General features: G+C 47.9%; 1 protein-coding gene across 11 annotated transcripts in view; it reads left to right on the top strand.

Annotated features, from left to right (window-relative positions):
* The window catches only part of mta3 (metastasis associated 1 family, member 3), a 459,196-nt gene that overhangs the window by 305,497 nt on the left and 128,346 nt on the right, over nt 1-25,353 (top strand). For 5 of the 11 annotated variants that reach the window (XM_038812864.1, XM_038812831.1, XM_038812865.1 and 2 more), the window contains one exon: nt 7,680-7,715. The exons of 3 other annotated variants lie outside the window; for them this stretch is intronic. In XM_038812864.1, coding sequence (XP_038668792.1) covers nt 7,680-7,715 — 36 coding nt within the window. Of the gene's footprint in view, nt 1-7,679; nt 7,716-23,264; nt 23,293-25,353 lie in introns of all 11 variants that reach the window. 3 more of the 11 variants (XM_038812860.1, XM_038812862.1, XM_038812867.1) reach the window with 1 other exon arrangement.

Consider the following 25,353-nt stretch of genomic DNA (forward strand, 5'->3'; position numbering starts at 1 on the left):
AGAATGACTAGGGTAAGAGTAGGGCCAGTCAAGGACAGTGGTGGGAAGTTGTGTGTGGAGGCTGAGGAGATAAGCGAGATACTAAATGAACACTTTTCGTCAGTATTCACTCAGGAAAAAGATAATATTGTGGAGGAGAATGCTGAGACCCAGGCTATTAGAATAGATGGCATTGAGGTGCGTAGGGAAGAAGTGTTGGCAATTCTGGACAAGGTGAAAATAGATAAGTCCCCGGGGCCTGATGGGATTTATCCTAGGATTCTCTGGGAAGCCAGAGAAGAGATTGCTGAGCCTTTGGCTTTGATTTTTAGGTCATCATTGGCTACAGGAATAGTGCCAGAGGACTGGGGGATAGCAAATGTGGTCCCTTTGTTCAAGAAGGGGAGTAGAGATAACCCCGGTAACTATAGGCCGGTGAGCCTAACGTCTGTGGTGGGTAAAGTCTTGGAGAGGATTATAAAAGATACGATTTATAATCATCTAGATAGGAATAATATGATTAGGGATAGTCAGCATGGTTTTGTGAAGGGTAGGTCATGCCTCACAAACCTTATCGAGTTCTTTGAGAAGGTGACTGAACAGGTAGACGAGGGTAGAGCAGTTGATGTGGTGTATATGGATTTCAGTAAAGCATTTGATAAGGTTCCCCACGGTCGGCTATTGCAGAAAATACGGAGGCTGGGGATTGAGGGTGATTTAGAGATGTGGTCAGAAATTGGCTAGTTGAAAGAAGACAGAGAGTGGTAGTTGATGGGAAATGTTCAGAATGGAGTTCAGTTACAAGTGGCGTACCACAAGGATCTGTTCTGGGGCCGTTGCTGTTTGTCATTTTTATAAATGACCTGGAGGAGGGCGCAGAAGGATGGGTGAGTAAATTTGCAGACGACACTAAAGTCGGTGGAGTTGTAGACAGTGCGGAAGGATGTTGCAGGTTACAGAGGGACATAGATAAGCTGCAGAGCTGGGCTGAGAGGTGGCAAATGGAGTTTAATGTGGAGAAGTGTGAGGTGATTCACTTTGGAAAGAATAACAGGAATGCGGAATATTTGGCGAATGGTAAAATTCTTGGTAGTGTGGATGAGCAGAGGGATCTCGGTGTCCATGTACATAGATCCCTGAAAGTTGCCACCCAGGTTGATAGGGTTGTGAAGAAGGCCTATGGTGTGTTGGCCTTTATTGGTAGAGGGATTGAGTTCCGGAGCCATGAGGTCATGTTGCAGTTGTACAAAACTCTAGTACGGCCGCATTTGGAGTATTGCGTACAGTTCTGGTCGCCTCATTATAGGAAGGACATGGAAGCTTTGGAACGGGTGCAGAGGAGATTTACCAGGATGTTGCCTGGTATGGAGGGAAAATCTTATGAGGAAAGGCTGATGGACTTGAGGTTGTTTTCGTTAGAGAGAAGAAGGTTAAGAGGTGACTTAATAGAGGCATACAAAATGATCAGAGGGTTAGATAGGGTGGACAGCGAGAGCCTTCTCCCGCGGATGGAGGTGGCTAGCACGAGGGGACATAGCCTTAAATTGAGGGGTAATAGATATAGGACAGAGGTCAGAGGTGGGTTTTTTACGCAAAGAGTGGTGAGGACGTGGAATGCCCTACCTGCAATAGTAGTGAACTCGCCAACATTGAGGGCATTTAAAAGTTTATTGGATAAGCATATGGATGATAAGGGCATAGTGTAGGTTAGATGGCCATTAGTTTTTTTTCCAAGTCGGTGGAACATCGAGGGCCGAATGGCCTGTACTGCACTGTATCGTTCTATGTTCCTTTTTGACCGGTCCAATTCCGAATCAATAACTGTGTTAAAATCTCCTCCCAATATCAGGTTATTTGACTCTAAGTCTGGGATCTTACCTAAAAACCCGCCTCATAAATTCCACATCATCCCAATACGGAGCATATATGTGACGAGTACCACCCACACCCCCTCCAGCTTCCCACTCACCATTATGTACCTACCCCCCCTTGTCTGACATGATTCTCCCTGCCTCGAATGTCACTCGTTTGAAAATGAGAAATGAAAATCGCTTTATTGTTACGAGTAGGCTTCAATGAAGTTACTGTGAAAAGCCCCTAGTCGCCACATTCTGGCGCCTGTTCTGGGAGGCTCGTACGGGAATCGAACCGTGCTGCTGGCCTGCTTTAAAAGTCAGCGATTTAGCTCAGTGAGCTGATCTTGCTGATCAAGATCGCTACCCCCCTGGTCTTTGAGTCCAGCCCTGAGTGCAATACTTGGCCAACCCACCCCTTTCTCAATCTCGTCTGGTCTGTAACCTTTCGGTGTGTTTCTTGTAGCATTGCCACGTCCGCCTTCAGCCCCCTCAAATGCGCAAACACGCAAGCCCTCCTGACTGGCCCATTCAGCCCTCTGACGTTCCATTTAATCAGCCTGTTTGGGGGGCTTCCAGCACCCCCCAACACCCGCTGCCAACTAGCCATCACCCTTTTTAGGCCAGCATCTAGCTTGCGCCCTCCACCACCTCGAGCCCCCCTTGGGCAGTCGCCATTCCCGACCTCCCATTTGTCCCCTAGTAACAGTTCCTCCCCTGTCAGCAAAGCAGCTCCTCCCCCCTCTACCTCCCCCCTTTATCAACAACACCAGAAACCCAACCCCCCCCCCCCCCAGGTCAAGCTCCAGCTTAACACCTGCTCACCCCCCACTGAGTTTCTGAGAGTCAGCTGACCCGTGCTGACTTGATAGCGCCCGCCCCTGGCACCAAGCAGTCTGTCTCCCCATTTTTCTCTCCCCCCACATGGATAAACATATTAAAAGCATCACATTCCCCAGTAAACAAACATCAGAAAAAACAGTGAAGAAACAGCCACTTTAGAAAAATAATCACCCAAAAAGCAGAACCAACCCCAAAGCCCACCCTCCTTCTAACCAGCTCCCTGCAAGACAAAGTTACCTCCAGCCATCCAAACAGCCCCTTATTACACATAGCACTACTTATAGTTATACAACCCAGCACAAATCACCGCCACAGTACTCTCCAAGGCTTCAGTGTCTTTTAATTTGCCTCCAGCCTCTCTTTAATAAAAGTCCATACTTTGTCTGGTGTTTCAAAGTAGAAGTCCCGTTCCTCATGTGTGACCCACAGACGGGCTGGGTACAGCATCCCAAACTTCACCCTCTTCTTAAAGAGGGGTGTTTTTGCCCGACTGAACCCAGCTCGCCTCTTGGCCAGATCCGCGCCCAGGTCCTAATAAATGCGCAGCTCACAGTTCTCCCATTTGCTGCTCCGTTCCTTCTTGGCCCACCGCAGAATGTGATCCTTGTCCAGGAAATGGTGAAAGCGTACCACCATCGCCCTCGGCAGCTCGTTCCCTCGGGGCTTCTTCGCGAGGGCTCTGTGCGTTCTATCCACTTCCAGGGGCCGAGGGAACGCCTCAGCCCCCATCAACTTCTCCAGCATGTCGCATCCGATCACTCACTGCCTTCAGGGAGGCCGACAATTCTAAGATTCTGCCTCCTGGACCTGTTCTCCAGGTCCTCCAGCTTCTCCTGCATTCTTTTCTGGCGGTCGTTCATTATCTCCACCTTGGTCTCCAGTACAGTTATGTATTCCTCGTGCTCAGACACTTTTTCTCCACTTCCTGGATCGCTCTTCTGCGGGTCTCTTGATTCTGCACCACTTGATCAATCGAAGCCTTAATCGGGTAGAGTGTGTCCTTCTTCAGCTTGGCGAAGCAATCTTCGAACAAATTCACCAGCTGCTCCGTCGACCACTCCCCACGGCCCTTGCTCTCCGCCATGCTTTCCCGCGTTACCAACTCTGCACGCGTCTTCCTTATAGGACTTTGTCTTCTCACACGGCTACTTCTGGTCCAATTCTCCATACACCGGAGGGGGATTTCTCCTCACTGACTCAGTCTTAACCGATTTATCCCATAAAATCCAGAAAAAAACGGGGAAAAGGTCCAAAAGTCCATCACAGGCGGGAGCTATCAAATGTGCGACCTACTCCTCCGTGGCCACCACCAGAAGTTTCCAAGTAAGATTTTTTTTTTGGCGGCATTTTTGATCACAGTTATTATGTAACATTCTGTATTATTAATTTAACTGAATTAACAAAAAATGTTAGATAAATACTGTACTTCATCAGAAAGCAAAATTGATCTGTATCCCCATTATCTTCTCCAGCCTACCATCCTTCTCCAGCCTAACATCCTTCAAAGATTTGCGCACGTCCAATTCTAGCCTCTTGCACAACCCTGATTTTGGTTGTTGCCCCATTTGCAGCCGTGCCTTCAGCTTCCCAGACCCTAAACTCTGGAATTTCCTCTGCAGCTTTCTCCTTCTCTAAAATGTTTTTTCAAACCTACCTCTTTGACCAAGCTTTTGGTCATCTTTCTGAATAGCTCCTGTGCCTTGGCACCAATATTTTTAGATAAAGCTCCTGTGAAACACCGTGAGAAGTTTAACTATGTTTAAGACCCTTTTAAATGGAAGTTGTTCTCTGTTTAAGATCTGGGGCGGGATTCTCCGACCCCCCACCGGGTCGGAGAATCGGCGGGGGCCGGCGTCAATCCCGCCCCCGCCGTGGCCCGAAGTCCGGTGGCACCGGAGATTCAGCGGGGACGAGAACCGTGCCGGTCGGCGGGCCCCCACCCCCCGGTGATTCTCCGCCGCGCGATGGGCCGAAGTCCCGCCGCTGTCATGCTGGTCCCGCCGGCGTGGATCAAACCACCTACCTTACCGGCAGGACCAGGCGGCACGAGCGGGCTCCGAGATCCTGGAGGGGGGGGGGGGGCGCAGGGCGATCTGGCCCTGGGGGGAGGGGTGCCCCCACGGGGGCCTGGCCCGCAATCGGGGCCCACCGATCGGCGGGCGGGCCTGTGCCGTGGGGGCACTCTTTTCCTTCCGCCTTCGCCATGGTCTTCACTATGGCGGAGGCGGAAGTGACCCCCTCCCTTGCGCATGTGTGGGGATGACGTCAGCAGCCGCTGACGCTCTGGCGCATGCGCGGGCTTCCGCCGGCCGGCATAGTCCCTTTGCCCTGGCTGGCGTGGCGCCAAAGGCCGTACCCGCCAGCCGGCGGGGCGCCAACCACTCCGGCGTGGGCCAACCCCCCCAATGTTAGGGCTTGGCCCCTAAAGGTGGGGAGACTTCTGCACCTTTTGGGGCGGCCCGACGCCGGAGTGGTTCACGCCACTCCATCACGCCGGGGCCCCCTGCCCCGCTGGGTAGGGGAGAATCCCGGCCTTGGTGTTCTGATGAATTTCTATTCTCATCATGGTGAGGCAGATCAGTCTTGGGGAAAGCAGTAATTGTTTCCACTTGCTGCCGTGCGAATAGCATTGCAAATACCAAAGTCAAATTTGACGCAGACTACAGCTCTCTCTGCACTGCCCCAAAAGTATACCTTAACTTTTAAGATAGAAAGAGATTTTTATCACAGAAATTATCTCATTCCTCACACCCATTCTTTTGAAGCCTCTCTCATCGTAAGTGCTAATGAAGTGCTGATTGTTACAGTGGGCACAGTCTTGAGCCTGGGGCTATACATCCATGGGCAGCAGAGTTGGAAGTCCCCAGTCTCGTTTCAAATGGAGCAAAGGAAACTTTCATCCCATTAGTTCGGCTGAATTCAAACCTAGTTCACCAAGATGAAAAAACAGTGAGAACCAATGTGCCAGAGAGAAATGTTTTTATTTTTTTCAGCCATCTATACTCATTGTGCAGTACTTAAGGGGAAGGGCACATTCATTTGTTTTATAATCAGATCTGTTTATGCAGTTGTACAGTTCACTTATTCTAATTTAAGGGTGCCCAAATTCTAAAGAAATTAAATACTTTTACATCCGGATTTGACCTTCTCCCCCATATAATCACTGTACCATACTTATACCATATAAGGGTTACATGCACATTTCTTGTGTAGCCCTGACCATCCATTGTTTTGCATGTAATTGCTTCATTAATAATGCATTTCTTAATAAGTCCAGGACAGCACGATAGCACATTGGGTTGCACTGTTGCTTCACAGCTCTAGGGTCTCGGGTTATATTCCCGGCTTGAGTCACTGTCTGCATGTTCTCTCCATTGGTTTCCTCCAGCTGCTCCGGTTTCCTCCCACAAGTCCTGAAAGACTTGTGCTGATAGGTAATATTCTACAACATTGAGTTCAACTTGTGAATGAATTTGGCAATAAAATTTGACAATGCTTTAGATTCATCACATTGCCGCTGATCAGTATGAATACTACTTCATTGTTGTTAGAGAAAAATAGATCCCTTTACCCGATAAAATTACATATTTTCCCTTTTAAAACACCAGGAATATTTTGTTTATTTATAAGTGGAACTGGTTACTGATTGAGTCAAGTCATAGAAAAGTTGCACAATTTTTGAAACTTTTATTTTTCAAGTATTCCAAAACAGTTTCTAAATTTTGTTGTTCTTGATGCCAATTCTGAATGTAAGTGACGCTTAAACAATTAATAATAATAAATTAATAAAAGATTGTGATCAATTAACTTTCTGTCTTGACTTTTAAAACTGTGTTGCTTTTCCTTAGTTTTCTATATGCTTATGTTTTGTATGTTTAAAAAGAATCCTTTCAAAAGTATTGCAGCTCAGTTTCAATATTTCCTCCCTCCTGGTCAGTTCCCTTTGATCGATTACATGATTCGCTGTTTTACTTCTTGATCCTTAATATAGGAGATGACAGGTTGGCTGAATTTCAATATATGGAACTAGCTTGAAATTGGCAAGTAGATTCTTGGATAAAGGATGCCATAAATTTAAGTGGAAAGACGAGACAGAGTGATGATTAAATCCTGAACCCGAGATCCGGCTTGCCTTGCTAAGATCTTGAGATTATTGACTTGCTAGTTTTTAACAAATCATTTTCCAACTGACGTAACAGGCAAATCCTTATTGGACATGAGCATTAGACTACTGAGGAAACTCGTGGGATTGAGAATCAGCTCCCCCTGCTGTTTACTCTGTGGTTGATGCAGCCATGTTAAAGAAATCCACGTGCCTTTTGCCTGTCAGTTGCTGAAATTAACACCTTCCTTGTTCCTGGCTGACCAGCTAATTCTTCAGGGGTGGAATATATTTGTGAACTGAGTGGGGTCGTTTAGGAGTTCTGAGCACTTAGAAAGCCAAGTCCAAATAATGTAAAACAAAGCTCTCTGTCTGCTTGTGTTTAATTCTAAATGGGGAGGGTGAGCAGCAGGGAGGCATCCATCCGTAAAACCACCCACCAAAGACAAACTAAATTGCTAGTTGATGTGAAGGATGACCAACTGGATTTTGCCGATCACATGTAACGTGGGGAAAAAGTCAGAAGAGAAGGGAAAGGTGTGTACTCATTTCAAACCTACATTTGTGCTGTTACATTGCCAATTTGAAATGTTATTCATATGACCATTCTAGCATTTCACACTCCACACTTGAATATTGCAAATGCTTCGATAAATTGCTTTCTAGGATCTTGGGCTTGTCACGTAAAGGTGCAGAAGGAGCCTCTTAGGTGGGGTCAATATCCATTTACAAAAATGTTCAAAATCTTCCTCATGGTTACTGACTTATAGTCCCAAATGTTGTTCTTACTTGGTTAAAGTAAGTTTAGGGTAATAGCTATTATAAAAACATGCCAGCCTTGTTTGAGGTCAACTGTAGAATTTTATTGTGGGCAGATGATGCATGATACTTTTGTTTTACAGATGGATGCCCAATTCCAGTTTCCCTACAGTCAGGAAGTAAGTTGTGCGTGTGGGAATGGCACATGTTCTGCCTTTGAATTTGTATGTGGTATGAGCAGGCGATTGTGAGAAGGAAAGTAAAAGCTTTCATTTGTAGTGTCTGTCATGACCTCCGAATTTCCCAACGTACTTCACAGCCATTTAAGTATATATTTGAAATGTAGTCACTATTAAGGGGCTGGTTTAGCTCACCAGGCTAAATCGCTGGCTTTTAAAGCAGACCAAGCAGGCCAGCAGCACGGTTCGATTCCCGTACCAGCCTCCCCGGACAGGCGCCGGAATGTGGCGACTAGGGGCTTTTCACAGTAACTTCATTGAAGCCTACTCGTGACAATAAGCAATTTTCATTTTTTCATTTCATATTGTAAAGTAGGGAAATGTGCAGTTTGAACACAGTCAAGTCTCACGAACATCACTGAGATAAATCTGTTTTTTAGCGATCCATTGGGACAGATTATGACCCCCGTCCCCATCTCTTCATCATGCTTCATGCTCTCTCTTCGTCTAAAGGAGAAGTGGACAAACATTTTTAACATTAAAAAAAGTTGATGAGGTTTGGAGAAAGGTCAAAGGAATGGGACTAAATGGAAACTGTTAGGATGGTACGAGGTTGGACAATGTCAATCTTGTCCCTGGTGGACACTGATCCAAAACATAAACCAGTCCCTAGTTTGCTGCTAAATTGCTAATTTACCAAGGAGTTATAGAACGGCTGGTATGAGAGATGCAACATTGTCACACTGGAAACAGGTCGATGCATTAGGGACTGAGGAACAGTTTTGGGTTAACAGAACTTTCATCTACAGTGGCCTGTTCTGGCTGTTTTATTTTTATATTCATTCTTGGTATGTCAGTGTCACTGGCAAAGGTCTGCATTTGTTGCACATACGAACATATGAATTAGGAGCTGATGTCGGCCATTTGGCCCCTTGAGCCTGCTCCGCTATTCAACAAGATCATGGCTGATTTGCTTGCAACCTCTCACCTACCCCAAATAACCTTTTACCCCCTTGATTATCAAGAATCTATCTACCTCTGGCTTAAACATGTTCAAAGACTGCTTGAACTGCCTTTTGAGGAAGAGCATTCCAAAGACTCACCACCCGCTTTTGACCCAATGACGTTGATATAGTTGCAAGTCAGGGTGGTGTGCGACTTGGAGGGAAACTTGCCTGTGGTGGTGTTCTCATGCATCTGATACCCTGGTCCTTCTAGGTGGTAGAGGGTCTGGGTTTGGGAGGATACGTTGAGTGAGGCTTGGTGAGTTCGCAGAATTGTTATGGAAAGGGCCATTCAGCCCGTCATGTCCAGTCTTACTCTCTGAATGAGTTGTTAGTGTACCTTGTGTCTGGTATGCGCAAGTGGGGGTTTCTCTCTTTCTAATGACTCACTCCGTCAATGTCTGGGATCACATCCAGCGGCGACTGGCATTTTATACCCTTTTCATTGTGCTAAAATGTTGCAGGGTACTTCACACAGGAGGCTTTAGAGGAAATTTAAAATGGCAACTTTTCCAGCTGAAATCTGTAAAAATTAAAAGCAAGTATTGGTTATAATTAGAACTTCGGTTTGAATGTCATATTTCAAATTACAGCACATCCACGTTTCTCCATGCCCTTAACCTTTTCATGCAGAACCTCAAGTATTCCCCAGCCATTCCATGCATGTGCCATTAGTCATCTTCCACTATTTATATGTAAACTGTCTTAATCTGGTGCTTGGGAAGGTCATTTTTTTGAAAAAGGACCATGAATACTTTCACAAGATTAAACTTAATGGGGGCTGAAATGGATTGCTTCCGCAAAAACAGATGCCAGGGATGCAATGCTCAATTATTCCATGACTGTTCATTGCAATGGAGGTAGTAGGTCAACTTTATGCTGCCCGCTGATTTGTATGGTTTCAGTAACCAGCCAGCGATAATTATGCTGTTAATAGGTGGAAAGCATCAGCGGAGGCCAATTTGACGAGTGGCTAGCACCAGCTAAACTCAAACTGTACTGCTTAAAGCTAACTTGCATCTTTCAAAGGGGCAGTGCGTTAAATGACTGGAGCAGAATCACAAAATAATACAGATGGAAGAGGCCCTTCGGCCCATCGAGTCTGCACCGACGCATGAAAAACACCTGGGGTGGGAAAGTCTGCCCTGCCGCAACAGATTTCTGGTGTGACGCTCCCCTGCTTGCAGCGGGATTCTCCGTCCCACCAGCCGGCCAATGGGGTTTCCCATAGTGGGCAACCCCATGCTGTCGGGAAGTCCGAGGGCGTGGGTGCACTGCCGGTGCAACGGAGAATCCCACCAGCAGAGAATCCAGCCTCTGACCTGCCTAACTAATCCCATTTTCCAGCACTTAGCCCGTAGCCTTGAATGTTATGACATGCCAAGTGCTCATCCAGGTACATTTTAAAGTATGTGAAGCAGCCCGCCTCTACCACCCTCCCAGGCAGTGCATTCCAGACCATCACCACCTCTGGGCAAAAACCCTTTTTCTCAAATCCCCCCCCCCCCCCCCCCAAACCTCCTACCCCTGACCTTGAACTTGTGCCCCCTTATAACTGACCCTTCAACTAAGGGGAACAGCTGCTCCCTATCCACCCAGGTGGTGATAGTCACCCAGGAAATTAGTCTGAGCTGGAAAAGTGGTGAATGGCACAACACGAGAGGTAGAAGATTTTCAGACATTTCTTCCATGGAGAAAGCTCAAAGCAGGAAAGACGTCTTATATTTGTAGGAAATCCTCCAGGCACTGGCTCAAAATGCAGTGGGAACAGATAGCCAAAGAAATCAATGACAGAAGTCAACCACCGTGGAGGAGGTGGTGCGCGCCATTATTGAGATGGCCTTTATGAGGTGGTGGCCAGTGGCAGGTTTGAAGCTATCAAAAATGATGGTCCTCATACCTCATCCTCTTTCTCACATCCCATATTCCCATCATCCCACACTCTCTTCTGGTTACAAGTGGAAGAAGCTGTTCAGACAGGGTTTGTAATTTCCCTTTCAGATTTAACTAATGGTGCATTGGAAATTCTTTTACGCTAGCTTTTTGCCTGCTGGATGATTTTATTAAGACAGTTTTGCTTTTCGTAAGTTGCAACTGAGTGTGTGGCAGATATATTACTAACGAATGCCAAAATGTGGAGATCAAGAAAATGATTACTAGGATAACACAAAGGCGTCTTTGGTCATATAAAGAAAGAGACTTACATTGATTTAGCATAATCTCAAGATGACCCAAAATGCTTTACAGATTATCAATGTTTAGTGATTTTGAGGAATAAATATTGTCCAGGACACTGGGAGATTTCCCCTGCTCTTCTTCAAATAATGTAATAAGATATTTTATGTGCACCTGAGAGGGAAGACAATTTAATCTTCTTAAACTATCTTACAGCCTTCAAAGATTTCCATACGCAGAGCTGCCAACCTTCCCCAACAGAAATCAGTATTCCAGATACCAAAAAAAATCTGTATTTTGGCAGTAAAATTCAGATTTTAATTTCAAAGGAAAAATGCCCAATAATCTGAAGTACAGCTTTACACCTTTATTGCACAAATCGAAAACACAAATGGAAAATGAAAATCCAATGCTTCATACATGTACATCACCATGAGTGGGTGTTTTCAAATTAAGTTTCAAACATTCAGCAAATCTAAGAATACAAAATGTGAACTAAACATTCGTCTTTTTACACAAAGTTCAAAATTGTTCTGAACGCTTGATTAACTTAATTGAATTCTTACAAGAAACTGTATATAGATAAAAGGAATCCAGCGCATTTCTCTCTTTCAAAACATATCTTCATGAAGTAGCACTAATAGATTCAAATTAGGGTTTATGATAATAAAGGTAAAAGAGCACAAAGAAAAGAATGGCCACAAGAAAGTAGAAAGCAGAAGGTATGGTTAAATAGATGCATGATGAGTCAGGTTTACTTTTTCAGCATTTTTCTTTCATGCTCACAGCAAAAAGCACACTTTCCATAAGTAAAACAAGGATTTATGAACTGAATCCTGCTGAAACTTAAGAACATCAGCTGTACTCCATCAGTAAAGAAAGAGGGAAGTAGAGTTAAAATTTCAGATCATTGACCTTTCAACAATTCTGAAATGTTAACTCTGCTTCTCTCCCCATTGATGCTGCCTGGCCTGAGTATTTCCAGCACTTTCATTTCTTTAAATACATAACAGTGCTCCACAAAGATCAGTGATAGAGCTAGTGTTGAGTCCACTTGCTGTAGTCCACCCTCCTGCGACGTGATTTTTTTCATCCCAATAAAATCCAGGCACCTTGATGCCTCAGACAGGGCGCGAAGGTCAGGATCCCTTCGCGTGGTCTCGCACATGAGGCATAGGAGGGTGTATTGGTTTCCTTGGCAACAGGGCCCCACGCAGAGGCCTTGCATGCGCTGTTAGTGTGCGGGGCGGAGATGGGGGGGGCGGTCTGCATGGGGCCCTGTCGCCAAGGAAACCAAGTAACGTGTCTCAGGAGGCGGCTTGCAAATCAGCTGTCTCCTTTTGCATATTTCAATGAGAAAAAGCGTACTTCTGTATTCGAATGGATTTTCCGTAAGAAATATGGAAAATCCGTGCTAGTTGGCAACTCTGCATAAGTCAGCCCCAGATTGCTCTTTTTCCGCACTAGCTTTGAGGTTGTGCCATTTTATATTGTCTGTCCTGACTCTCCCGTACAAAATACTTCACTTCACACTGCTCTGCCCCATGTCTGCCCATTTCACAAGTTTGTATTTGTCCTCCCAAAGTCCCTTCACTGTTTACTACATTTCAGAGATTCATGCCATCTGCATTCAACTTTCATTTGAAATTCTACCCTTTATACCAAATCCAAGTCTTTCAGATGTATCAAGATGCGCAGTGATCGCAATGACCTTATTCTTCTCTGAGACAGCCTCTCGGGATTAAGGATAACTTGCTTCATCTCTGGTTTGATGGGTTTTGAGATGTTTAATAAGCTCAATGCAAGACCTGCAGACTCAGGGCAGGAGGTCCTTGAAGGATCAGGCAGTACAGGCAATTGGAAGTTAATGCAATCGCCCCATTATCTTGACTTTGTGTTCCCGAAAATGTGTATCGATGTGTTCGATGCCTTCCAGAAGGAATCTGCTCCATTTAGATCAATCACAAGCCAGGGACTCCCATGAATTGAGAGGGATGTTTGATCTCTTCAGGGATGCTTTGAGAATGTCCCTAAAGCGGTTCTGCTGTCCTCCTGGGAGTCGCCTGCTGCAACCAAGTTCCGGGTAATCAAGAGCCTGGCATCAGGAATATGATCGACATGTCCCATCTGGCAGAACTAGTTTTGAGTGATTAGTGTGAGGCATGTTGGCTTGGGAGAGGACACTGCAGTCTTCTTTCTTGTGACCAGATTTGGGGGATCTTGGGAAGGCATTGCTGGCGTTACTTCTCTGTGGTGACCGTATTGCAGTAACCATTCACCATATATGTAACTGTACCACACTGTTGCCCATGAGGGCTCCACCTATGGACCATTGTAAGGTATTACCTGTGATGTATCATGTTGGTGCCTTTGTGGGCTCTGCCCCTGGCTCCTCCCCTTGAGGGGAGGTATAAAGAGCAGTAGCTCTGTAGGCGGCTCTCAGTAGCAGAGCAGTCGCAGGCAGGCACTGTTCTAGTAAATTAAAGCCACAGTTTGCATCTACTCTCTGTTTCGCGTGAATTGATGGTCGCATCAATTTAATTGACTACAACACCACTATGGAATCTGTCCTCAAACCTGACTGACTGGAACTCGACCCACAAGCCGCGGAGGCCAAAGGGATTTTTTCGCACTGGCTCTGCTGTTTCGAGGCCTACCTCGCTGCCTCCTCCTCGCCTTTCGTCTCTGACGATCAGAAGCTGAGCCTCCTCCACGTCCGGGTGAGCCATCGAATCTCTGTACAACTCGAGGAAGCCTCCATTCATGCAGACGCCCTCGCAATGCTGAAGCGCCTATATGTAAGACCTGTGAATGAGGTGAACGCGCGGCATCTCCTCACTACTCGCCGCCAACGCCCCGTGGAATCGCTGGAAGAGTACCTATGCGACCTCAAAGTCCTTGTGCGAAGTTGTAACTACCACTCAACATATGGACCTCGCTGTCCGGGACGCCTACGTGGCTGGAGTCAGGTCCAACTATGTGAGACAGCGCCTACTCGAGAAGGGTGCCCTGGACCTGGAAGAGATGGTAAAGCTAGCCTCATCCCTAGAAGTAGCGTTCCTAGGCCTCAACATGTTCCCGTCTGATCTCGCGACCCCCTCGTGGACTCCCGACTAAAGAATACCCCAGGCCTGTGCCGCGCGGCTTCCGCCCAACATGGGGGGCTACCCTGCTATTTCTGCGGCCAGCATCAGCACCCCAGGCAGCGCTGCCCGGCCCAGAACGCGAACTGCAGCGACTGCGGCAAAAAAGACATTTAGCTAAGGTTTGCCTGGCCAGGTCCAAACCCTCAAAATCGCAGGCCCGACCCTCAGACTCACAGGCCCGCAGATCCCGCAGTGTAGCAGCTTGCCTGCTGGCTCCGCCCCCGGACGCGTCATCGGCCTTGTGCTGTCCGTGGGGGCAGCCATCTCCAAGCCCGCACAACATGTGTGACTCATGGGGGCCGGCACCTTGGCCATCCTTGCCCACATGTCCCGCCACGTGTGACTCGTGGGGGCCACCATTTTGGACGCCATCTTCCTTGCCGCCCGACATGTGCGACCGACGGGGCCGCCATCTTGGCTGCCATCTGCAACGCTGCCCGACACGTGCAACCGATGGGGGCAGCCATCTTGGGACCACCCCAGCACCTCTGACCATGCCGCTACCCGCAACTCAGCGCGGTCACCCTGGACCAGTCAGGACCCAAACACCTCCGGAGCTCTATGATGACAGTCCGGGTAAATGGACATGAAATACCTTGCCTGTTCAACTCCGGGAGCACGGAGTGCTTTATTCATCCAGACATGGTAAGATGCTGCTCGCTCCCAATCTTCCCGGCGCACCAAACCATCTCCGTCGCTTCTGGGTCGCACTCGGTGCGGATCCGGGGGTGCACTATCGCACCCCTAGCAATACAGGGCGCCCAGTACAACGATTTTAAATTATATATACTCACCGACCTCTGCGCTCCTCTCCTGTTGCGACTGGATTTCCTCTAATCTCAAGAGCCTAACTGAAATTCGGTGGGTCCCTACCCACACTCACCGCATATAGCCTCGCAACACTAAAAGTCGACCCTTCCCTGCTCTTCGCAAATCTCACCGTCGACTGTAAGCCAGTCGCCACCAGTAAGCTCAGGTAGTGGTCGTCAGGACCGGGGGAAAGAAGCGGATGCTTGCAGATTACAGCCAAACCATTAACCGGTTTACGCACCTCGATGCGTACCCCCTTCCCCGGATTGCAGACATGGTAAACCAGATCGCACACTACCGGGTGTTCTCCGCGGTGGATCTGAAGTCTGCGTGCCACCAGCTGCCAATCCGCCCGGGGACCGCCACTACACGGCCTTTAAGGCAGACGTCCGGCTCTTCCATTTCCTCCGGGTCCCCTTCGGCGTCACAAACGGGGTTTCGGTCTTTCAAATAGCCATGGACTGAATGGTGGACCAGTACGGGCTGCGGGCCACATTTCCGTACTTGGACAACGTCACCATCTGCGGCCATGATCAGCAGGACCACGACGCCAACCTCCAAAGATTTCTCCAAACCGTCCAAACCCTTAACCTCACTTACATCAAGGAGTAATGCGTTTTCCGCATAACCAGACTAGCCATCCTCAGCTACGTCGTGGGAAATGGGGTTCTAGGACCCGACCCCAACCGTATGCGCCCCCTACTGCAACTCCCCCTTCCCCACAACCCAAGGCCCTGAAAAGTTGCCTCGGGTTCTTTTCCTATTATGCCCAGTGGGTCCCCAACTATGTGGACAAAGCCCACCCACTGATCAAGGCCACCACCTTCCCACTGGCGGCCGAGGCCCGCCAGGCCTTCAGCTGCATCAAGGCGGATATCGCCAAAGCAGCAATGCGCGCGGTGGACCAGTCCGTCCCCTTCCAGGTGGAGAGCGACGCATCAGAGGTCGCCCTCACCGCTACCCTCAATCAGGCAGGCAGGCCAGCAGCATTTTTTTCTCGTACCCTCATCGCCTCTGAAAGTCGACACTCCTTGGTCGAAAAAGAAGCTCAAGCCATCGTGGAAGCCGTGCGGCACTGGAGGCACTACCTCGCTGGTAGGAAGTTTACCCTCGTCTGCGACCAACGATCAGTAGCTTTCATGTTCGGTAATATGCAGCGGGGCAAAATCAAGAATGATACGATCTTGAGGTGGAGGAACGAACTCCCCACCTATAATTACGATATAGTATATCGCCCTGGGAAGCTTAACGAGCCCCCAGATGCCCTGTTCCACGTCGGCGCGCAAGATGACCGACTCCGGGCTATCCACGATGACCCCTGCCACCCGGGGGTCACCCGGCTTCTCCACTACATCAACGCCCGCAACCTGCCCTACTCCACTGAGGAGGTCAGGGCCATGACCAGGGACTGCCTGATCTGTGCGGAGTGTAAGCCGCACTTCTATCGACTGGATAAGGCCCACCTGGTAAAGGCATCCCGGCCCTTTGAGCGCCTCAGTATCGATTTCAAAGGGCCCCTCCTCTCCACCAACCGCAGCACAGATTTCCTCAACATCATTGACGAATTCTCCCGCTTCCCCTTTGCAATCCCCTGCCCCGACATGACTGCTGCCACCGTCATTAAAGTCCTACATAGTGTCTTCACCCTGTTTGGTTTCCGCACGTATGTTCACAGTGACCAGGGCTCATCGTTCATGAGTGACGAACTGCGTCAGTACCTGCACGGTGAGGGCATTGCCTCGAGCAGGACTACCAGTTATAACCCCCGGGGAAATGGGCACGTGGAGAGGGAGAACGCAATGGTTTAGAAGGCCGTCCTCCTGGCCCTACGGTCTAGGAATCTCCCAGTCTCCCTCTGGCAGGAGGTCCTCCCCGACGCACTGCACTCTATTAGGCCCCTCCTTTGCACGGACACAAACGAGACCCCTCATGACCACCTGTTTGTTTTTCCCAGGAAATTCACCTCCGGCGCCCCGCTTCCATCCTGGCTGAAGACACCGGGGCCCATCCTACTCCGCAAACACGCCAGGAGCCATAAGTCAGACCCCCTGGTTGAGAGGGTCCAGCTTCTACACACCAACCCCCAGGACGCATACATAGAAGACCCTGACGGCTGACGGGATACGGTTTCACTCCGGGACCTAGCGCCCGCATGTTCCACTACCACTGTCACCCCAACTTACCCCGCCCAACCGACGCTTACCAGCGCCCCCGGCCCTACATAGCACCCACACCCCCCGCCCCCCCCATTCCCCGTTCACTGACCTACAGGAACAAAGCTCCAGAAGACACGTCTGTACCCGCACTGGCAACTTCACTACCCATGCTCGCACGGATGAGTTCGACGCCCGGATCAGCTGCAATACCAGAGCTTCAGCAATCACAGCGCACGATTCGGGCGCCGGACAGGCTGAACTTGTGAACCCTTCGCCCCTGCCGGACTTCATTTTTTTAACAGGGGGTGAATGTGGTGAACGTATTGCAGTAACCTTTCACCATATATGTAATAGGGGCTGGTTTAGCACAGGGCTAAATCGCTGGCTTTGAAAGCAGACCAAGGTAGGCCAGCAGCACGGTTCAATTCCTATACCAGCCTCCCCGAACAGGCGCCGGAATGTGGCGACTAGGGGATTTTCACAGTAACTTCATTTGAAGCCTACTTGTGACAATAAGCGATTTAAATTTAATTTCATGTTTCCCATAAGGGCTCTACCTATGGACCAGGTAATAAGATATTACCTGTGATGTATCATGTTGGTGCCTTTGTGGGCTCCGCCCCTGGCTCCTCCCCACGAGGGGAGGTATAAACAGCAGTAGCCCTGTAGGCGGCTCTCAGTAGCAGAGCAGTCGCAGGCAGGCACTGTTCTAGTGGATTAAAGCCACAGTTTACATCTACTACTTGTTTCACGTGAATTGATGGTCGTATCATTCTCCAATACTTTATTGTCAAGCAACTCAGGATACAGGGCAGCACGATAGCACAGTGGTTAGCACTGTTGCTTCACAGCTCCAGTGTCCCAAGTTCGATTCCCAGCTTGGGTCACTATGCGGAGTCGACACGTTCCCCCCGTGTCTGTGTGGATGAACTGGTTTCGTCCCACAGTCCAAAGATCTGTAGGTTAGGTGGATCGGCCATGATAAATTGCCCTGAGTGTACAAAGAAAATAAAAGTTAGGGGATAGGGTGGAGGTGTGGGCGTAAGTAGGGTGCTCTTTACAAGGGCCAGTGCAGACTTGATGGACCAAATGGCCCCTTTCTGCACTGTAAATTCTATGATCCCAACTGGTTCAGGTGAGTTTTCTATTTTGAGTACAGTCAACTTATAAATTATTCATTTATCTGCTGCGTTCTTCTTTATTTTGAGATTGGCAGTGTTCTTTGCTTCGTAGTCTCAGAACGGTGAGTCAATAATTTAGGACTGAGATTAAAGAGAAATTTCTTCAGTCAGAGGGTTGTGAATCTTTGAAATTGCCTACTCCCCAAAGGTTGTAAATGCTCTTATCATTCAATATATGTAAGGCTAAGAGAGACAGATTTTTGGCCTCTAATGGAATCAAGCAATTTGGGCAACAGGTGGGAGGTGGAGTTGAGTCAGAAGGAATGGTGGGGCAAGCTCAAGATTTACTCCTGCTCCTATTTCTTTTGTTCCTATGCTATAGTGAATGTAGATGGACACTAATCATTTACTACATCAGCCATGCCATCCTCACCCACACGATCTCTTTTTGGTCCCGAACAGGCCCAATCCTTCATTTGAGCATCCTTTTATTATTCATATCCTTTCCTTGGATTGCCACCTTGCCTTGCCATAGTGGAGAGGGTTGAACGTTCCGTTTATCCCGAGTGCAATGCCGCTAGGGTCTTAAACTCCTTGCAGGATCACCCATGACAGTAAGGTTGGAGGGGAGGAGCCAGTCAAAGTACAATCCAAAACTAATCCTCAATGGCGGAGCAGGTGGAAGATACTCGTATGGCATCAATGCCTGCGACGTTGCATGAAGTCTGCAGCAGTAGGGGGATCCCCAATCATCGAGGTTCCCTTGCCACTGGAACTGGACCTACCCTCTGACATGGACCACGGGCTGGATTCTCCGGTCGCTGACGCCAAAATCACGTTCAGCAATCGGCCAGAGAATCAGCGTTCCCGGCCAAATCGGGGACGGGGCCGTTTTCGCGATGCTCTGCCCTCTCCAAAGCGGCGTACTCTCGGAGTACGACGCGCCCCATATCGACGGCCTCAGGACATTGCCTGAGGCTTGCCCCCCCAATGCTCCACCCCCGATCGGCTGGGTTCCCGACAGCGTTGGCTGCGTGTGGTCTCTTGCTGTCGGGATCTCGGTGTGGTGGCGGCAGACTCAGTCCAGCATCGCCACATTCGGGGGAGGGCCGATGCGCAGGCAGGGGGGGGGACTTTATTAGGGGCTGGGGGCACTGTGGGGGAGGGTGCGAGCCAGCCAAAGGGGGGGCACTATTTTGTGGGTTGGGTCCGTGAGCGTTCTCCGCCATGTAGCACGGTGCGGCCGCTGCATGTCGCTGCCATGCGCTTGTGCGGCCACGGACCTGGCAATTCTCCGAGGCCTATCAGCAGCTAGAGCCAGGTGCTCGACGCTGCCGTCATGCTAGCCCCCAGCAAAACGGGGAATCGGTGACCGTTTTGCACCATTTATTGCCACCGTTCTCACGCTAGTGTGGGGATATAGCCCCAGGGTCGGAGAATCCAGCCCCAAGTGTCTGCTGATGTGCAAACGCATACCCACATTAAAAGATTTCCCGCACCAGGTGCCTAACTAGAGGAAACCAACAGCCACCCCCACACACACAGACGGGCTCTGTGGTGATCGGCAAGAGGTGACAGGGATAAGGCTCTGCAATCTAGAAGCCTTAGTTTTGGACTGGCACGTGGGTGGTGGAGTTTGATCCAGTTGTCTTGGAATAGGAACAGGAGAGCATTTCAGCAGCTTTCCTCACAACTGAGCAGCCCTCTTCAGGATCCACTCTGCTCACCCTGCATGGGGAAAGGGCTAGGAAAGATTCCATATAAATACCCTGTCTCCAACTTAGCTGGAAACCTGCATCCAGCTGGCCCATCTACCTGTGGTCAAAAAATAAAATCAAAGTTAAACTCAATTTCAGAACCTGGAATGTACAAACCCTGATGGATAATGCGCGAAACAATCGACTAGAACGGGGAACTGCCCTTGTTGCCGGTGAGCTCGGGCACTTCAACAATGATGTCGCTGTCCTGCAAGAAACTGGAAGAGCAGGCAAAGGGAAGTTGGAGAAGAAAGCTCGAGGATCAGGCCAGGACATGTGGAATTGGATTCGCCTTAAAGAACAAACGCGTCAGCCGACTCTCAGATCCGTGTTTGCATCAAGGAGAGCCTCGTGAGCCTCAAACTTGCCAAAAACCAACAGGCAACGGCCATGATTGCCCCAACCCATGATGCCAATCTCGAGTCCATAGAAGGTTTTTACTCCACCCTGGAACCATACTTCCAACATTCCTAAGGAAGATAAGATCACCCTCCTTGGGGACTTCAACGCCAGGGTTGGAAAGGACACCGAACTCTCGAAAGGAACCATTGGAAAGGAGTGTGTTGGGAATTTCAACTCCAACAGGGTTCTCATGCTCACTAAATATGCCGAACACCAACTTGTCATCACTAACACATTATTCCGCCAAAAAGACAAAATTCAAGACTCCTGGAGTCACGCACGACCGAAGAACTGGCACATGATCGTCGTAGTCATCGTCTGATCCCAAGACCAAAAGGATGCCCTCATCACCAAAGCAATGAGCAGTGCAAGTGACTTCTGGACAGACTACGGCTCATCCACTTCTCTATGTCCATAAAATTCCACCAGAAGTAGAAGAAGATTAAGAAATGGGGCAGAAAAATGATCACTGTTGAGCAGCTTCAAGAGCCAAGCATGCTAGTGAACGTCTCACAATGTCTTCACCAAAATCTCAAGAATGTTCATTGTAATGAAGTGGAGGAAATCTAGAATGGGCTGAAGACAGCCATCATCTCAAGCTGTGAAGAAATCATTGGCTACAAGACCAGGAAACACCAAGACTGGTTCGACAAGAATGGCCACACCATCCAAGACCTCATCTACAAGAAGAGAAAACTTTCTGCAACTGGCAAAGCGACATCACCAGCAAGGCAAAGAGGAGAGCTCATTAATCAGCAAGGGTGGAGGTACAAAGCAGAACTAGGGAAATCAAGAGCCAATGGTGGACTGAAAAAGCTAAGGAGCTGCAACTCTTTGTTGACAACGTGACACCTGTGCTGCCTTCAGTGCCACCAAGATAATATATGGACCCAACACCCTAGACCTCAAACCAGTGAGGAATAGGGACAGAACCTTCCTGAGAAAACATCAGCCTCTGATAGAGAGAAACTTCAAGGAACTCCTAAACCACGATAGTTATAGATGACGACATGTTTGAGGAAATCCCCCATCTCCTCATCAAAGATGACCTTGGACTCCCATCAAATGTGCAAAAAATCAAAGCCACTGTTAAACTCATGAAGATTTCAAAAGCCGCAGGAGTGGACGGGGTTCCAGTGGATATTTTCAAACTTGGAGGAGAACGGATCACCCGTCATCTCCACCAGCTGTTCCTGAAAATCTGGGACAGAGAAAAAAAATTTGCTGACCTCGGAGATACCAACGTCGCCACCATCTTTAAGAAAGGTGACAAAGCGGACTGTTGGAACTACGAGGAATCTCTCTACTCTCTATCACCTGGAAGATCATTACCCAAATCTTTGCTTGCTGCCTTCACCCAGTCTCTGGAAACAATCCTTCCAGAAAGCCAGTGTGGCCTCTGACAAAACCGTGGAACAGTGGGCATGTATTTAACGGCTCGGCAACTTCAAATGCAATGCCAGGATCAACATCAACCACTCTACATGGCCTTCATCGATCTGACCAAGACTTTTGACTCAGTCAATCGGGAAGTGCTACGGAAGACCCTGTCAAAGGCCGGCTGTCCAGAGAAATTCATTAACATCTTCTGACTCCTCCATGACAAGATGTTGGTGACAGCCCTCACTGACGGAGATCAGACACAAACCTTAAGACTGGAGTCAAGCAGGGATATGTCATCACCTCCACCTTTTTCTCCATCTTAATTGCCACCATCCTTCACCTTGTCAAGAACAAGCTTCCCCAGTGGAGTGGACATTGTCTACAGGCTTGATGGAAATCTCCTCAACCTCAGCTGGTTAAAATCCAAGAAGTAAAATACACTGGCATCGCTCGTGGAAGAGGGTGCAGATGACAATGCCATGTCCACTCTCGCCAAAGAGAATCTCCAAGCCATGCTTGATGCCTTTGCGGAAGCATACCGAAGAATTGGTCTCGACCTCAAGAAGACGAGTTCTTTGCCAACCCGCCCCAGGCAAGATCCGGTCTCTCCCTCCATTAAGATCGACGTAGAAATCCTACCAAACGTGGAACATTTCCCATCTCTGGAGAGTGACCTCTCATCTAACGCTGACATTGATGTGGCGATCCAACATTGTATCCATCCCTGAGCACCTCCTTTGGACACCTAAGGACCAGAGTCTTTGATGACCACAAAATCCCTGCTGACACCAAGATCCTCGTTTACAAGGCAGTCATCCTCCAAACTTTTCTATATGGCTCCGAAACCTGGACTATGTGCAGACGCCACCTCAAGGCCCTGGAGAGGTGCCATCAATCCTGTATGAGATAGATTATCCGCATCAGCTGTAAGGACAGGTGTACGAACATCAGCGCCCTTGAAGGAGCCAAGAGCACCAGCACCGAGGAAGACCCAGTCACCTGGAAGACCCTTGCTCTGAATGAACCTACCTGGAGGAACCACTTGATTGAAGGGACACGATTCTTTGAGGTCACTTGACAGTAAGAGAAGGTCTGGAAAAGGAGCCTGATGAAGGAATACCAGAAACCTGGAGTCCTAGGACAGATCCCATCTCCTGGAAACACCTGGCAGGTGTGCAGGTGAAGTTGCGGCGCTTCGTCAGGCACATCAGCCACGCAAAGACCCACAGAACCCGTGATCAGTACCAAGGAGTTTCTTTGGTGGACTCATTAAAATACTTTGGTTTCTTTATATGTTGACAACCAAACACATCTTAGAAAATAGAACCAAATATGCCTTTCAAGAATGTTCAAAATTGTGTCAAAATCAGAAGTTGCAAGATTTATTAATAATGTTGGAATGAAGGGATATCAAAACTGTCGTAAAAGCTTGACCGATGAAGGAAGATAACTGGGGAAACAGTGGGCAACACTGTTATCAAAATGTTATTGATCAGTCACCAATCTGACACGTTCTCTTGATCGGCCAGCAGGTTAAGTAAAATTGCTTGTATGTAAAACCGCTGCTAAATGATTGAATGTTTGTCTCATTTCAGTACTGAGGCCGTTGAACACCTTTCCACAGTAAGTATAGATGTTGTCAGTACATCATGAAATAAAAGATGGACTGTTAGCAATTGCAACCACTGACTAATTTCTGTTGCACAACAATGAATCAGCAAATGTGTCCCCTAAAATGAATTGAAATATTTCGGTGATGTTTGAAAAGTAATACTAATGATTTTCAAACAAGAACAATACTCCTTTAATGTTGATAGTTTTTAAATTGCATTTAAAATTGTGTTTTATTGATAGCCAGAATTTATTCAAATTTTTTTGGGAAATTCAATAAAAAATTAATGGTGCACAACCTAAGATCATCGGCAGTGAATATACTTCCCAGTGAAATTCTGACTCAATAGCTGAGTAATTGGGCTCAATAGCACCTTTTCTCTGGTGATACCTGTATCCTTAGAGCAGTGTTTTTTTTTTACCTTTTTACATCATCGTCACTTTTATACTATAAAAGATTTTGAGGCCCATCTATTTTCTCCAACTGAGTTGCCCTCTCGAAAAACATGTCAAGCTGCCATTTAATGCAATTTTCGTTAGTTTAAGTTTGCAATTAAAGCCTTAACACCATTTGCGTGTCAAATACTATATTGAGCCTGTTTCTCCTTTTCTTAACTTTATTGGTTCATGTTTCATACCCCTGTCTTCTTCCCTTACTGGGAAATTTGTTCTTTTTTTACTTTTTTTCTAATCTCTCCCTGTCTCCCTCACTTCTCCCAGACTTTTGCGCCCTCTTTGTGTTTTTGCGCAGGCGCACAGGGCCTTTGTCTTCAACTTCATGGTTGGTGCCTCCAATTCTCAAATAACCTGGGATCTCCTGTGCATGTGTCAGCCAGGAAGGAACTGTGCATTCACGATTCTCATTTTTTTTTTTACATTGGTTAGGCTCATGCTCATGCACCTGATCAATGTAAAAAATCCCAAAAACAAAACCCACTTGGTGAGGCGAGACATAGCCACCTCTGGTGCCTGGACTCTGGAGTCCAAAATATCCATTTGGATGGGATGGCTGCAACACTCAAAAAGCAGGAGTGGGTCACCCCAGCTGTGTGAATGGTAGGTTCCAAGGCCATGGCTGTGCAAACTCCAAGCTCCGAGTTTTGAAAGGACATGTGGCCCCCACACACAATGGGACCACCCAAACTTCAGGACACCAATCCCTGAATCCCTGATAGTTCAGATTGAGGGGAGTGTCTAATCAGGAGCGAGTGAAATCCACAATAATGAGGGTTTTTTTCTGTATCTGTGGCCTCGGGAGTAGGGGGACAATATCGGGGAATGGTGATATCCAGTCCAGTTAGTGAAGGACAGATACATTCTGACTGTAAAGCAGACAGGGGCTTTGCCACTATTCTATGAATCTGTGTGATTATGACAATGTAAACAAGGTCTCATTGCGTTGACACCAGGGATAAGAAAAGTGTAAAAAGCTAGTCATTACTGGGCAAGTAAGAACTGTTGCCAATCGGCACCAGGTTTACCAATAATGTTGCCAATTAATAATGATGCTCTTTTTAATGGATTACTTTCCCACCAGCATCGCCAATAATGTTGCCAAATTAACTAGATGTGGCAGTTATTAATGATAATATTGCTTTTCAGAGTCGCCAGGTATCAAATGATACCACCACAAGGCTTTACCGGATATCGATCAAAGGACCACACAACCAGTTAGTCAGTTCAAGTTCAAAGATGGTTTATTTACACACAAGGATTACTTCGACATGCAACATAAAACACTACAAGTTAAGCTACACCTAACAACTACAATAACCTATATTTAACTTCAGGGCAACTGGCTCTATGCAGGTGGACAAGGCCTTTGTTCGAATCTTGCGTGGCTGGGTAGAAGAAGTGGCTTAGTTTCTGTCTGGTAACGATCGTTGGTCTTGAACTTGTCTTCTGGTTGTAGTGCTACCCTTGGTTTTAGGCGTAGGCCAGGGCCAAGAGAGACCGAACACATGGCTGTGTCTCTTTTTATCCCTCTGGAATGTCGCACTCTTTGGTGCAGTCCTCAGCTTTAGACCCAATAATTCGACATGCTTCGATCACTGCCTTCAATTTTGGCCAATA

The sequence above is a fragment of the Scyliorhinus canicula genome, chromosome 1, assembly GCF_902713615.1.
Source record: "Scyliorhinus canicula chromosome 1, sScyCan1.1, whole genome shotgun sequence".
NCBI classification, from domain to species: Eukaryota; Metazoa; Chordata; class Chondrichthyes; order Carcharhiniformes; family Scyliorhinidae; genus Scyliorhinus; species Scyliorhinus canicula.